Source organism: Ochotona princeps, chromosome 6 (assembly GCF_030435755.1).
Source record: "Ochotona princeps isolate mOchPri1 chromosome 6, mOchPri1.hap1, whole genome shotgun sequence".
NCBI classification, from domain to species: Eukaryota; Metazoa; Chordata; class Mammalia; order Lagomorpha; family Ochotonidae; genus Ochotona; species Ochotona princeps.
In genome coordinates, this window is record NC_080837.1 from 87,094,908 (window position 1) to 87,108,932 (window position 14,025).

Sequence of the window (14,025 nt, forward strand, 5' to 3'; positions counted from 1 at the left end):
GAAGCACTGCCCGTGGTGGGGATCGTCTGGCCCAGCTCACTGGCTTTGCCAGGCTACCTTTCTTTAAACAAGCCTGCATGGTTGGTACCTGCTGCATATGCACTTGAAAAATTGCAGTAAAGCCTGCAGAGTGCAGCATTGAGCACTGCTGTCCTTCTCAGATGTAGGTTCATGTTGGTAAACCATCACCAGTGGCCTTCACCACAGCTTTGTCATTGTCCTCAGCCGAGAAGTCTGTACATCTGGTAAGCCCTGACTGCCCGCCCGCCCTGCCTCCCCGGGGCCTGGATCCTGCATGTGGTCACACTCCAGGGACTCACTGAGTCACAGACTGTCCACTTGATGCAGTGTCCTCAAAGTTCTTACATGCTGTTGTGGATATCAGCTTCCGAGGAACATCCTCTGTGTCTCTGTCTACATCTGTGTTATCTGTCACCTTTCAGTGACCACTCATCCTCTCCATGGACTTGCGGGACCGAGTCCACCGTCTGGCTGTTGGGAGTGGTACTGCTCTGAACCCAGACGAACACATTTTTGCTTTCTTTCTGATAATATGCCCAGATGTGAAACTGCTGAGTCATTGGGTGATCTGAGTGTGTGTTTATTTTTACATCTCCTTGAGGAAGCGTCGTGGTGTTTTTAAGCTGGCTGCACCATTTTTCATTGCCAGCAGCAGTACACCGTGAGTTCCAGTTTGTCTACGTTCCCTGTCCTCACGGACAGTTAAGGCCTTTCTTCTTTTTTGAAATAATAGCCGTCCTAAGGCGCACAGGCTGGTAGCTCACTGTGCTTCTTTTTTTTTTTTTTTTTTTTTTCACTTTCTCCTACTTTTATTGTCTTTTTCACTGTGCTTCTGATGTGTGTGCATGTCTTGTGCCGTAAGTCACCGAGCAGGAGAGGGAGCCCAGCTGCAGCACGTCCTCTGCATGCTCGAGACGCAAGGCCAGCCGGTCCTTCCCTTAAGCTTTCCTGACTGTGGCTAGCGTTTCTCAGGACACGTTGCCGTATCAGGTTCTGGAGGGTAGAGATGCCTGTGGGTCTTCTGGATCTGTCACTTGGGGTCTTCCTTCCTCTTTTCTCTAGATGCTGCCCTTTGTACCAGCATCTTGACTGATGGATCCCTTTGCCTGTGTCTCAAAGTGTGTCCCCTGAATTGAGGTTTCCACTGCTTCTAGACTAGCCAGGAGCAGCCTCATCCTGCCTGATGCTACATGCTCCTGTCTCCCCCTAATCCCATTCCATCTCTGCCTTCCTGTAGAGTTGCTTTCCAGGCCAGTCCTGATCCTTTCGTTCCTTGCTGATGTGCGTGGAGAGCTGCTGGAGCAGGGGCAGAGGACGGCTGGCATTGCTTGGAGCTCTTTCTCCTGTTCTTGGCAGTTCTGGACGTGTCAGCCCCTTGGTGCTCCTGGCAGGTCTGCAGGGGGAGGGCGGGGTGGCCGGGGTGCACAGCTGTGTCCCCTCAGATGCTCGAAGGCTGGAGTGTGTTCTGCACATTGCTTCGTGTACCTTCTCTTTCACACCCTTGACACCTGCACCCCTCCCCCATACACTATTCTCTTATCCTCTTTTTAGATTCACCTTTGTTGAACTTTTTCCGAATTGATGAACCACAAGTAATTATTTTTATGCTCAGGCTTTCTTACTGTTGTTGTGATTGTGTACCTGTTGTATTTTGCAAATTAACTATATTTTTCTGGCCTTTGACACAGGGTGTCTGACAGTCTAGACTTTGGACCCTGCCCCCAAGGTCACCCTAAGAGGTGGAGGCTATGCAGCCCGAGACTGCATGAAAATGAGTCCTCATCCGTGGGGTTTGCTGCTGCTATAATCCGCATGCTCTCTTGTTCAGCTGGGCTTAGCATGGCCTCTTGCTTGAAGTGTGCTCTCTGGGAGTGCTGGCTGGGAGCCATGAGGCTGGTCGGCTAGGCGCTGCAAGGAGGACAGTTTGGGAAGCATGCTCCGTCTCCCAGGCCTGCCTGTGGAGTCTCCCTGCTTCACAGTACAGATTCTACTTCCATAGTTGTAAATGATTGGCTAAATTGTGCATCATTTCAGATATTTTATGAACAGGAGGGTTTTCTGTTTTGTTTCTGTTCTACTTGCAAGGCTTGACGTAATATCTGATACATCAAGTAGTCAACATTCTTTTTAATAATAATAAGAAAAGCTGAGTGTGATGAATATCTTCAGTGTCTGTATTTGCATGAAGTTGGTGATGCATTAAAGCAAATCATTGCTTTTGAAACAAGGCTCAGTGGGTTCAGGCGCTCCCCACAACCTTGCATTGTGTCTTGGAGTGCTACCTGGCAGCCCAGCTGCTCCATTTCTGATGGAGCTTCCTGCTGGTGTGCCTGGGAAGGCCTGAGTGCTCCGGGACCCACCATCCCTGTAGGTCTGGGGGAGCCCTTGACCCCTGACTTTTAGTTCATCCCAGCCCCAATCGGGGGCTGTTTGGGGAGTACACCAGTAAATGAAAGATCTATTTTTATTGCCTCCCTTTGCTTTGCCTTTGAAATACAAGAATAAAGAAATCAATCAGTACACGTTTTTTGAAAAACAAAAGAACACACACTTGGGATGAACTGGCACACATTGCCCCCCAGTGAGAGGTGTAACCAACAAGCCAGACAAGAACAAGGACAGATGTGGGCAGGTCATGGCAAGATTGTCCAATTGTGTGGCCACCCTGCGATGTGTGGGCAGTTCTTAAAGGCATGGAGCAGTGCCGGAGTCCAGCTCCGGCCGAGGTTCGGAGCTCGGGAAGGGTGCGTGGATGAGGCGTGAAGAGAAAGAAGGGAGACGGACCACCAGATTCCTTGATCGTAGTGGACCAAGCAAGAAAGCTGTCCATTTTATTTATACAGAAGCAGTACAAAGTTTTTTCTTAGGGGCATATTGACATAGCTTCAGGGGGGCACAATTTACAACTTCTTGAGAAATGATTGAGGAAGGATTCCATATTCCTTGCTTATCTTGGCTTGTCAGTCTTCATCTGCTCTCCTCAAGTCTGGACTATAACCTAGGCGCCTCCTGTGTCAACCAGACCCCTATCTTGTATGAGTTAAAAGGTCTGGGGCCTTGGTCTATGGGGATCGGGGTTATTGACATTAGTTGGCCATTAGGTCTGTAAGCTCACACAGTTTGTTAAAGCAAGGGAAATAACGGCGGAAAGAATTGCAGTTAGCAATGAGCTAAGTTACTCTATTTAAGTTTCAACTCTACAATGGATGAGTGAGTGTTTCCAAAGACAATTCTACAAATTGTTTCAGTATTAAACAAGGCATTATCCATTCCAACGTTGCAACCAAGAGTTTCTCAGTAGACCAAACATCTTATGCAGTAATACACTCCTAATACAATTCTTATTCAACTTATCTATCACTAAACGGGAGAAATACATCAAGAGAGAAAAAACATGAAGATCTAAGACAAAAAGTTATAAACATTACATTCCTCTACAACTGCAGGCTCTACAACTTCCTAAGTGATCAAACAATAATCAAAAATATATCTTTATGATGTTAGTGGAATCACCCTGTATTTCCTCTAGCTAAAAATTTATGAAAACAACTAAAACAGCTACATTTTCTATATTCTAAAGAATTGCAAGGACAGGCTAACCTTTAAGACCACAGTAACCAAATTTTTTTGCCTTAGTAGGATAGGCTTCAGGGTTACAGTAGCTATATTCTTCGTCATAGCAGTATGGCCTTTAGGGTCACAGTAACTATATTCTTTGTCATAGCAGAATGACCTTTAGGGTCACAGTAACAGGATAACTTTTAGGGTTCCTCTTATCAAGCCATTCCCCAGAAAGCATGCTAAATATCTGGGCCAGATTTTATGGCAGTGGGTAAACAGCACAGACTTAATTATACTCCTGAGTGTAGTTAAAGGCCCACTCACCAGGACATCCTCAGTAACATTAACTCTTAAGCTCACGTTGGTTGTAAAAGCCATCTCACAGGGGCAGACAATGCCTCAATAGATTACATAGTGGGGTGGTTGAGTGCCCATGCGAGGGGGAGTGAAAACTGCGTCAAGGTGGTCAGAGATGAATCCACTTAGCCCTGCTAAGCAGCTGGTAGCTCCCCGGGCCCTGCCAGTCAGGGAGCTGTTCTCTTCACACCTTCGTGTTATACACACCTACTGCATGGACTCCATCAGAGCAGTTACCCTGTGTGGCCCACAAGTCCGCCCTGAGATACCTCTCCAGTGGGAATGAGGACATGTGTTCACACAGCCAGACAGGAGAAACAGCCAGGTGTCTGCAGGGGAATAGCCACACAGGCTGCGTGCCTGTTAACGTGTGGGGTGTTACCTGCAGCAGAAGGAAAGGGAGAGCAGTACTGATGTACACTGAGGCATGGGTTTGTGAAGTGCCAGTCATAAAATACCATAAACTGTGTGATTCCTTTCCTTTGAAATGTCTGGCACGGGCCTGTTTAGAGACAGAAGACAGTGGGTGGGTGGTGGTCTAGAGGTGGGCAGGGAGTGGGGTTAGAGTTCTGAGTTTGAGTGAATTTTATGGAGTAGCTTACTTTTTGTTTGTGCTGCTCCCAGGTACAGTTTTTATAAGATACTCCCTTGCTTTTTCCTCACCCCATGTAGCACGTGTTTGTCAGCACAGCAGCTTAATATCCCCTCAGCAAGTCCAGTCCCTGAAAATCCTTCACGGGACACCTGCCGATGGGGCCAGTGCCTCTCCTTCCCCTGGCCTAATGCTCTGGAGTTTCGTCCATGCTGATGCTTCCCTCGTTCATCAGCACTCGACGACACTTAGTCTGGACGCTGGGCACTTTAGAGCTGACTGACGATCTGTTGAGATTTCTGAGGAGGGGGTGGCTCGTTGTCTGTGGTTGTCGGAGCTGTGGGCTGCTGCTTGCATGGCTGTGCCCTTTGGACGTGCGTCTCACCATGTCTGCGTGCCTGGCCTCCCCGTCTCTGTGAGCACTTGGTGCTGCCAGTCTCCGATCCAGCTGTCCTGGTGGTTGTGTGCGTGCACTGTGGTCATAGCTAACTGTCACCTGTTGGTTGTCAAATCCTTTATGATGAAATGCTTATTCTTGCCTATCGTAAAAGCCTGGTAGTAACAGCTGTACTCTAGGAGTTTTGTTTTGGTCTAAAACACCCTGGATACAGTCCTACAGCAGCTAGTGTTTTAAAAATTTTTTTTCCCGGGCCCGGTGGCGTGGCCTAGTGGCTAAGGTCCTCGCCTTGAATGCGCCAGGATCCCATGTGGTTGCCGGTTCTAATCCCGGCAGTTCCACTTCCTTTCTGTCTCTCCTCCTCTCTGTATATCTGACTTTGCAATAAAAACAAAATAAATTAAAAAAAAAAATTTTTTTCCCTCTCTGTGGGTTATCTTTGCAGTTGCCTACTAGCACCTTCTGAGGTGTAGTTGAATATTTCTTATTTTTCATGCTGTTTTATGGGTAGTATCTATTCAATTTTTGCCTAATGCAAAGTCACAGAAAAGAATTCACCTATTTTTTTTTTGGAAATTTCATGGTTACAGTTTGATCATTTATCTAGCTAAATGATTTATTTTTATAAGTGGTAGTTGTATTGGTTTCAGTTGAAGGAACATCTCTTGTTCATAGGCCCCTCTTCCCCCCTTGCTGTATTTGGCTTCTGTGTTCCAGTCAATGGGCCAGGGCTGCTGAAGACGTGGAGCGGACGTGTGCTACCTCCTGTGACGTTCAAGTCCCGGCTGCTGCTGCTACTGCACTTCCAGTCTGACTCTCTGCTAATGTGGCAGATGGCTGAAGTCCTTGGCCCTGTATCCATGTGGAAGACCCCAGTGGGGACCCAGGCTTCTGGCTTTGACCTGGCCCAGCCCTGACCAGTGTGGCCACTGGGGAATGACCTAGCAGATGGAAGATCAGTCCCCCCCCCCCCCAATGTGAAGGGTGTATTTGTAAGGGTCTCTTTGTAGATTCTGTTCCAATTTCATGTCTGTACTGCACCATCCTGACCTGGTCTATAAACCATGGAATAATGCTGTTGCGTTTACTTTTACTTAAATTTCTAATTATTGACTGCTAGCATATGGAACTAGCATTGTGTTTGAGGGGAAGTATCAGCTTTATATCTGACAGTCTTGCTAAATTGTGTTCATCATTTATCCTGGGAGTTTTGTGCCTCTCCTCCTGAGCTGTGTTGGATGAAGCAGAGGAGGGGCAGGTGTTCTGGGGCAGTGCCCTGAAGTTGCAGGCTGAATCCTGGTGCCTCTTGCACTCACTGCACTTCTCACAGAGCTTCCTGCTGAAGGTCGCTGAACCTGTGCCACCGTGTGACTTCCACCTCACACAGCCTGCCTCGGCTGTCCCAGGTGTGGGCCTGAGATAGCAGGGTACTCCCCTCTCTGTCCCCGTCTGCCTGCCTGGCTGCCTCTGCCTCTGCCTTCAAGCAGATATAAAACAAACCCAGACCAAAACCACAGCAACAAGACCACCGTTGAAACCGCAGTGGTGGGAGGGCCCTCTGGCTTGTTCCTGCTCTGGGTGGAAGTGTGCCGGCTCCTGCAGGGCTGCCTGAGTGCGCTTCAGACCGAGGCAGTTCTGTTCTGCCCCTAGCTCTTGCTGGAGTTTTAGCATAAACAGAAGTTAAATTTTGCCAACTTGTTTCTTTTCTCCTAATGATAATCATTGAAGTGCCAGCTTTGTTGTTGCAGCACCTGTGTCCCTGGCATTGCACCTCTGCTGTTCTGCCGCCCCTGGCTGGGCTGTCGGGCCCCTGGTGGCCCGGAGGCTCTTGGCTGCCCTCAGAGCTGGTGCAAAGCTGGTTGGCTGCTGAAGCCTGGATGTGGAGTGCTTGTTGAGGGAATCTTAAATGATGAATTTAGTGCTTTTAGCAGAAACTGCCAGGCTTTTCAGGTTAGGTGTGTGTCCTTGAGTTGGAGTGGTTTGTGTAGCTTAATGGAGTGTTTGCACTTCCTGTCGCTGGGAAGGTTTGTTTCCCTGTGGTGTCTGGAGGATTTGTCACACCACTGACCTGCCGGGTGTCTTGTTGGAGGTCCGTCCGGCTGAAATTGTGTTGGAGTCACTGCCTTCTCAGGGCTCTGCCTTTAGTGTTTGTTGATGGGCTTTCCTGTTTTCTGCCTCACCGCTTCTTGCTTTCCCTGCTTTGGTCCCACTTGCTCTTCCCTTTGTAGTGAGGCTGCAGCTTGGCCTGCTGACCCAGGGCTTTCTGTTCTAGTAGCTGTCACTGCTGCGTGTCTTGCTCCAAGCACTGCCCTAGTTGGATCCCCCCAAAATGTTTGTATGTGGTATTTTAATTTTTATTAAATTCCAAATAGTTTCTTTTTTTTTTCTAATAGTTCTTACTTGATTCATGGGTTATATTTTAAAAATCTTTGGGGTTTTTCCACAGATCTTTTGTTTTCAGCTTCTGTTACTCTTGTGGTCAGAAAGCATACTTTCTGAGATTTCAGTTCTCCTAAACTTGAGATCTGTTTTAGGCCGCAATTTGTAGATCTTAGGATGGGTTTTGTTGTTGCCCCGGAATGTGGCACCCCATGTGTGCATCAGAAAATTACGCTGTCTCTTTTTGTATGTCTGCTGGCTTTCTGAGAGCAGAGTGCTACCTTGAATAGTGCTTTAAGAATTGCATTATTGCACAGCTAACGTGGAGTGTGACCGTTTTTAGGTGATTGGGAATTGGGTGGTGCCATGGTGTAGCAGGCAGAGCCTCAATCTGTGGTGCCCCACACCACATGGGCGCCAGTTTGTGTCCCTGCTTCTCCACTTCTGACCCAGTTCCCTGCTAATGGCCTGAGGAAGCAGCAGAGGATGGTTCAATGCTGGGACCCTTGCACCCATATAGGAGACCTTGAAGAAGCTTCCGGGTCCAGCCCATCTCTGACCATTGCAGCCATTTGGGGAGCAAGCCAGCAGATGGAATCAATCTCAGTCAATCTCTCTCTCTCTCTCTCTCTCTCTCTCTCTCTCTCTCTCTCGATGTGTACTCCAGTGGCCCCTCTGCGCCTGTTTCTTTTTTGGGGAGCTGGTGGTAATGCAGTGTGGGAACAGCACATCAGGGGTCAGACTCTCAGCAGGGGGTTCCTATGATACGGGATTCTGAAAATATTTTTTTGAATTATTTTTCCTTATTTGAAAGGCAGAGTTAGAGAGGAGGAAGGGAAGAGAGAGAGAGAGAAGGAGAATGAGCAGTGGCATGGTTTACTCCCCACATGGCAGCAACATGCAGGGTGGCCCAGACCTCTCTGGAGTTCTCCGGTGGGTGGCCGGAGCCAGGCACACGGGCCACTCTTCTGTGCTTCCAAGGAGCATCAGCAGCGAGCTGGAGCTGAGGCTGAGGAGCTAAGGCTTGAACTGGCACTCCATACAGGATGTCCGAACCACAGGTGGGGCTTTACCATGCTGCATGGGGTCAGCACTGTGGTATAGCAGTAAAACAGCTTCCCGTGTGGGTGCTAACTCAAGTCCCTTCTGCTCCACTTGGGATCCAGCTCCCTGGGAAAACAGATGAAGGTGGCCCGAGCGCTGGTGCCCAGCTGCCACGTGGGAGAACCAGAGCCCCTGATCCCAGCTTGGGCTGTTGTCGTCGTTTGGGAAGCGGAGCAGCAGATGAAGGTTCTCTCTGTTCCTCTTTCCATCTCCCCATCCCTCGGCCCTCTCCCCCTCTCCATTCCTGCCTGTCCCTCTCTCAATTCTACATTTCAAATAAAGAACTCTTAGCAATCAACACAAGCCTACAAAGTAGAACATGAGATAGGTATTTCAGTATCTGCTCGTGTTCATCGGCCACCTGTGTTTTTGTTTCGCTGTTGACATGCGCCATGAGCCTCTGTTGGAGCATCTTCTGCTGTCCTGCATGCTTGTCTTTTGTCCGTCCTGTCAGAGCCCGGGGTAGATTCTTGGTTGTACTGTGGAGTGCTTTTTGTTCTCAGTGTAATTTTACTTACTCTATAAGGCATTAATGAAGAAGACAAACTTGTACGCTAGTAACTTCAAGCAGTTGTCAAATGATCCCAAGGCACTTCACTGCCTGAACTCCCTGCGTTTCTTTTCTTCCAGATAAACCAAGGAAGCTGGTGCGCCCTCGAGCCGTGTCCTGATGCAGCGGCTCTGCTGGCTTCCGAGCAAGGTGGAGGTAAGCCGAGTTCTCCCGTGTCTACAGTGTCTGTTTTCTGCTCACAGCACGTTTGATTTGGGCATCCGTCGGCCCTCTGCATGGGGAGCACTAACCCGTGGAAGGGAGCCTGGCCTGCAGTTTGGGGCATTGTTGTCACAGTGTAAGAGGAGCCTCTGCGAGTCATGGGGCTGGGGGCTCACTGACTCCTGCAGAGTCTGTGCAGACGCGCAAGGGTTGTGTTCCTAATCTGTGCTCTCAATTGAGGCTTGAAGCCAAGCTCTCCGGCGTGGCTGCACATTGGGATTATCTGAGACCAGCTGGGTTCTGCCCTAGAATTCTGATTGCCCGGTTGGGCTGCAGCCTGTGCATCAAACTCTGTTCTTGTTTGGACATCCTCCTGTATGGTGGGAGTGGAGAGCCATGGCATGAAGGGAGTGTTGTCAGGACCCAAGTCTCTCTAGGCGCTCCAGGAGGATTAGTGATGGCCGCTGGCTGCCGCGGGCTGTGTCCCGCCTGTGAATGTGAGTTGAGTCCAGGTGCCGGTTCCTACAGCTGCCAGGGCAATACTGGAGATTTTCCTTCTGGTTTTTTCCATATGTTTAACTCAGCAAATCCTTGCCGTCCCTGTGTCCCTGAGCCTTTACCACAGCCTCGCGAAGGTGGCTCAGCTGCAGCGTGTTAAGGCCACACGGCTGTTGAGTCTCCCCGAGAGGCTTCTTACTGACACTCAGCTTTCCGAGAGCCGTTAGAAACTGCGTGTGTTTGGTCTTGACGTTTTGTAAGGCTGACCCTCTTCTCAGTTTAGCTGACACCTCTGCCATCCAGGCTCCTGGCGAGTCTTGTACTTAGAAGTACAAAAGTTAGTGTGGTTTTGATGCTCGGGCAGGTTGAGGCTTTTCCCGCAAGTGCTGTCACTCCCAGCCGCTCCAGCAGTCAGGTCTGCCGAGAAAGAGTTAAATGAGATTGCCTCACAATTTTGAATATTCAAAAAAAAGAAAGTATCCCAACCCATTCTTGTTTAATGTTCTTGGAATCACTGACCATTTTTCCCGGAGCATAATCTTGAATGCTTTAGGCCCCTTCCACACCCTAGTCCCAAGCATAAACAATTTAGTCTTTTTACACTGATTTTAAAACTTGAGTTTTGTGGAATTCAGCAACTGGATCCTGCGTCTGAACTTGCAGCCCGCAGTTTCAGTTCCAGGCAGTCTGTGAATCCTCCAGTATTTTCCAAGTTTGCTTTTCTTTCTTGCTTTGCTTTCTAAACACTTTCTTAAGAGAGAGCAATGAATTAGACCAAGTGAGATGCGTGCCTCTCAAAATCACTTTTTTTCTGCCTTAGTGCTGGATAAACACAAGATGGAATTGTGTTTAACATGATTAAGCAAAGTCCAAGAGATGTTGCTAAAAGGTTTTCGCCCAAGAGGAATTTATTTTTTAATATGTGTGTGTGTGTGTTAATTTATTTGAAAGCGGGGAGATGTAGGGGCCAGTGTGGCGACCCACAGGCGAACCCTCCACCTGCTGACAGTGGCATCCCATATGGGTGCTAGTTCATGTCCTGGCTGCTTCATGTCTGATCTAGTTCCCTGCTTGCAGCCTGGGAAAGCAGCAGAGGCTAGCTTAAGTCCTTGGGCCACTGTGCTGTGTAGGAGCCTTGGAGGAAGCTCCTGGCTGTGGATAGCTCAGCTCCAGCAGTTGTACTCATTTGAGGAGTGAACCAGAGTATGTATGGATCAGTTTCTTTCTCTGTCTCCCTTTTTCTCTCTGTAATCCTGCCTTTCAAATAAGAATAAACAAATCTTAAAGAAAAAATCAAGGTGGGAGATGGAGCATGAGAGCTCTGGTTCATGCATGCATAAATTGCGTCTAACTGCCTCTGTATCTCCTTTCCTGGGAGGGGTTTCCCCTGCTCTGTGTGAAATGGGCCGAGAGGTAGGCCAGGTGGATCTGAGCACCCCGGACTCTTTCCACTGGCTCTCACGTGGAATGCTGGAAGAATGCCACAGCCAGACACTGGGGACTCCCTTTCCCCTGGAGAGTGGCCGCAGGTCTCTCTGTTTTCCCTCCTCCCCAGCCTGCAGGTAGTGTTCTCTCACCCTGCGGACTTTCAGCCCCCCTTGGACTGTGGTCCCTAGCAGTGCTGGAGTGAATGTTCCTGCAGAGTGAAACTCAGATCTGCTCTGAGCTTTTTCTGGAGTTTGGACGTGGCCGGTTGGGCTGCCAGCTGGACAGCAAGCCGCCGGGCATGGGTGCTGTGACAGCCCTTTCTCTTTTTGGCTAGTCCCGCTGTCCTCCCACAACCACGGAATGGGGTGTTGATTTCCTGTGGGGAGATGGGGAAGGAGTAGAGAGATCAGGAATCCACCAGCACGGCCTGAATTGCCACACCTTCCGTGAAATGCAGAGAAAGCCCCCAGAGCGCCCATCGTTTCCAGGCTTTGCAAACACAGAGCTGTTCCCATTGAACTGACGCCCTGAAATACTGGAACCAAGACCAAAATGGGCTGAGATCATTTCCAATGGAAATATTTTCAGATTAGTCCCTTGCTTTCTATTTTGTATTTTGTAATTTTGTGTTGACACTGTCTAATAGGTTTGTCTCTGCCAGAAAAAACTAGTGACCACCAGTGCCCCCCCCCCCCCCAGTTTCTGTTTGGATACTTCACACTGCATCCAGCTGTCCAGCAGAAAAGCTGATGCTGACAAGTGATCCGTGATCTTGGCAAAGGCCGCTTCTCCCCGTCTTCCAAGCAGTGTGGCTGACTCATGGCAAATAATTTATTGCTTATCAGTTATTAACTGTTAATAACTGCAATCAGGGCAGTTTCTTTCCACACTTCCTCAACACACAGAGTGGGAGTGTGTACCTAGTCCTTGCCTTCTTTCAGTATGGAAATGAGGAACAAGTGGGGGAAATACAAAATGAAAGTGCTTTGTTTTGTTGGTTTGTTTCTTTGTTTTTAGTTTTAAAGCAAGATTTATCAGAAAAGCTGAGAAGAGAGACTCTGTCCTAGTGATGGGAGGGGGCTTCAAGAGAGAAAGAACTCTCATCCCCTGCCATGGCGGCAGAGAAAACCCAAGCCTCCTGCCATGAGCCGGGAGGAAAGAAGAAAAAAACAAAAAAACAAAAACAAAAAACCAAAAAACCCCTGACCTCCTGCCATAGTGGCAGGAGCTAAAAAGAAAAAGAAAAAAACAAATTAGTGGTGGGGATCTTGTCTTTTAAAGTGAGAGCACTTTCTAAGTGAGCGAGAGCACAAAGCCAAGGGTGAGAGCATGACCGCGCAGCTCTGCAGGAGTGGACGCCAGAGCTCAAGTGTGGTAGGGTGCTGCACTGCCCAGTCTTCATGGAGGGGTCCCCAGAGCCTGATGTGTGTTAAGGTGCTGGGCTGCCCAGTCTTCATGGAGGGGTCCCCAGAGCCTGATGTGTGTTAGGGTGCTGGGCTGCCCAGTCTTCATGGAGGGGTCCCCGGAGTTCGATGTGTGTTAGGGTGCTGGGCTGCCCAGTCTTCATGGAGGGGTCCCCAGAGCCTGGTGTGTGTTAGGGTGCTGGGCTGCCCAGTCTTCATGGAGGCGTCCCCAGAGCCTGATGTGTGTTAGGGTGCTGGGCTGCCCAGTCTTCATGGAGGCGTCCCCAGAGCCTGATGTGTGTTAGGGTGCTGGGCTGCCCAGTCTTCATGGAGGGGTCCCCAGAGCCTGATGTGTGTTAGGGTGCTGGGCTGCCCAGTCTTCATGGAGGGGTCCCCGGAGCCTGATGTGTGTTAGGGTGCTGGGCTGCCCAGTCTTCATGGAGGGGTCCCCAGAGTTCGATGTGTGTTAGGGTGCTGGGCTGCCCAGTCTTCATGGAGGCGTCCCCAGAGCCTGATGTGTGTTAGGGTGCTGGGCTGCCCAGTCTTCATGGAGGGGTCCCCGGAGTTTGATGTGTGTTAGGGTGCTGCGCAGCCCTGTCTCCAGGGGTCATCTATCTTCCCTTTTATGTACATCATCAGAATCTGAGGAGGAGCTGGAGTTACCCAGCCAGTCACAAGCATTTCCTGAGTGCAGAGGGGGCGTGATAGGTCCATCTTGGTCGTCATGCAGAATGTGGGAGAAGGGTGAAGTTGACCGGTTTCCTGGAACACGTCTGTTTCTGCCTTCATTCTGAAAATCCAGGCCTGCTGGGAGTTAGCTGGGTGAATCTGCACTTCCCTGGCCTTGTTGCCAATCTTTGCTCCAGCCCTTCTGATGATGTGGACGCACAGCCTGTTGGGCCAGAGCGCTGTGGTCAGGCATGGCAGCTTCACGTGGTGGGCGCCACTCTGCTCTCCACAGAAGAGGGAATCCATGGCTGACCCATACCTCTCCTGTGGACGTCGCCTCGAGGCCCTCTGCACACTGGCCCACCCCTGCTGTTGGCACTGTTGTGACCTGGTTACCTAGCAGCAGATCTTTTGAGGCCTGGGAGGGCTAGGTTGGGTAGCACATGGTGGTAGCACCACCTCCGTGTTAAACTCTGGCACACGTCTGGTAATGGAGACTTAAATTATTAGTGACTTTTTGTTTATTTGCCATTGTCTTATACTGTCAGCTGTACTTGAATTTGCTGTGTCCTGTCTCTGGCCAGGGCTTCCCTGGAAGTTGGTGGCCACCCACCAGGTCTCTGATCCTCCAGGTCACATCTCCTTTTGTCAGAGAATAGGCTCATGTCTAGCAGATTTCATGAGCCAAAGTTCTGGGGCTCCCCCAGTGCTCTCCGAGGGCCGAGCCCCACTGTCCTGAACTGCAGAGAAGTTTCCTTTGCTTACACATTGGCTCTCCTTGGAAGACCTTTAATAAGATAGGAACCTTATGTTCTCACCCATTGCACCCTCCCCTTTGTGTTTTATTGATAAAGTCACAAGTTTCCAGATAGAAATGTTCCTATTTTGTAACAGAACTTTTCAT

General features: G+C 49.5%; 1 protein-coding gene across 9 annotated transcripts in view; it reads left to right on the forward strand.

The window, feature by feature from the left end:
• Nucleotides 1-14,025, forward strand: part of AKAP13 (A-kinase anchoring protein 13) — a 119,093-nt gene that overhangs the window by 29,813 nt on the left and 75,255 nt on the right. For all 9 annotated transcript variants that reach the window (XM_058666604.1, XM_058666612.1, XM_058666605.1 and 6 more), the window contains one exon: nucleotides 9,042-9,117. In XM_058666604.1, coding sequence (XP_058522587.1) covers nucleotides 9,042-9,117 — 76 coding nt within the window. The remainder of the gene's footprint in view (nucleotides 1-9,041; nucleotides 9,118-14,025) is intronic.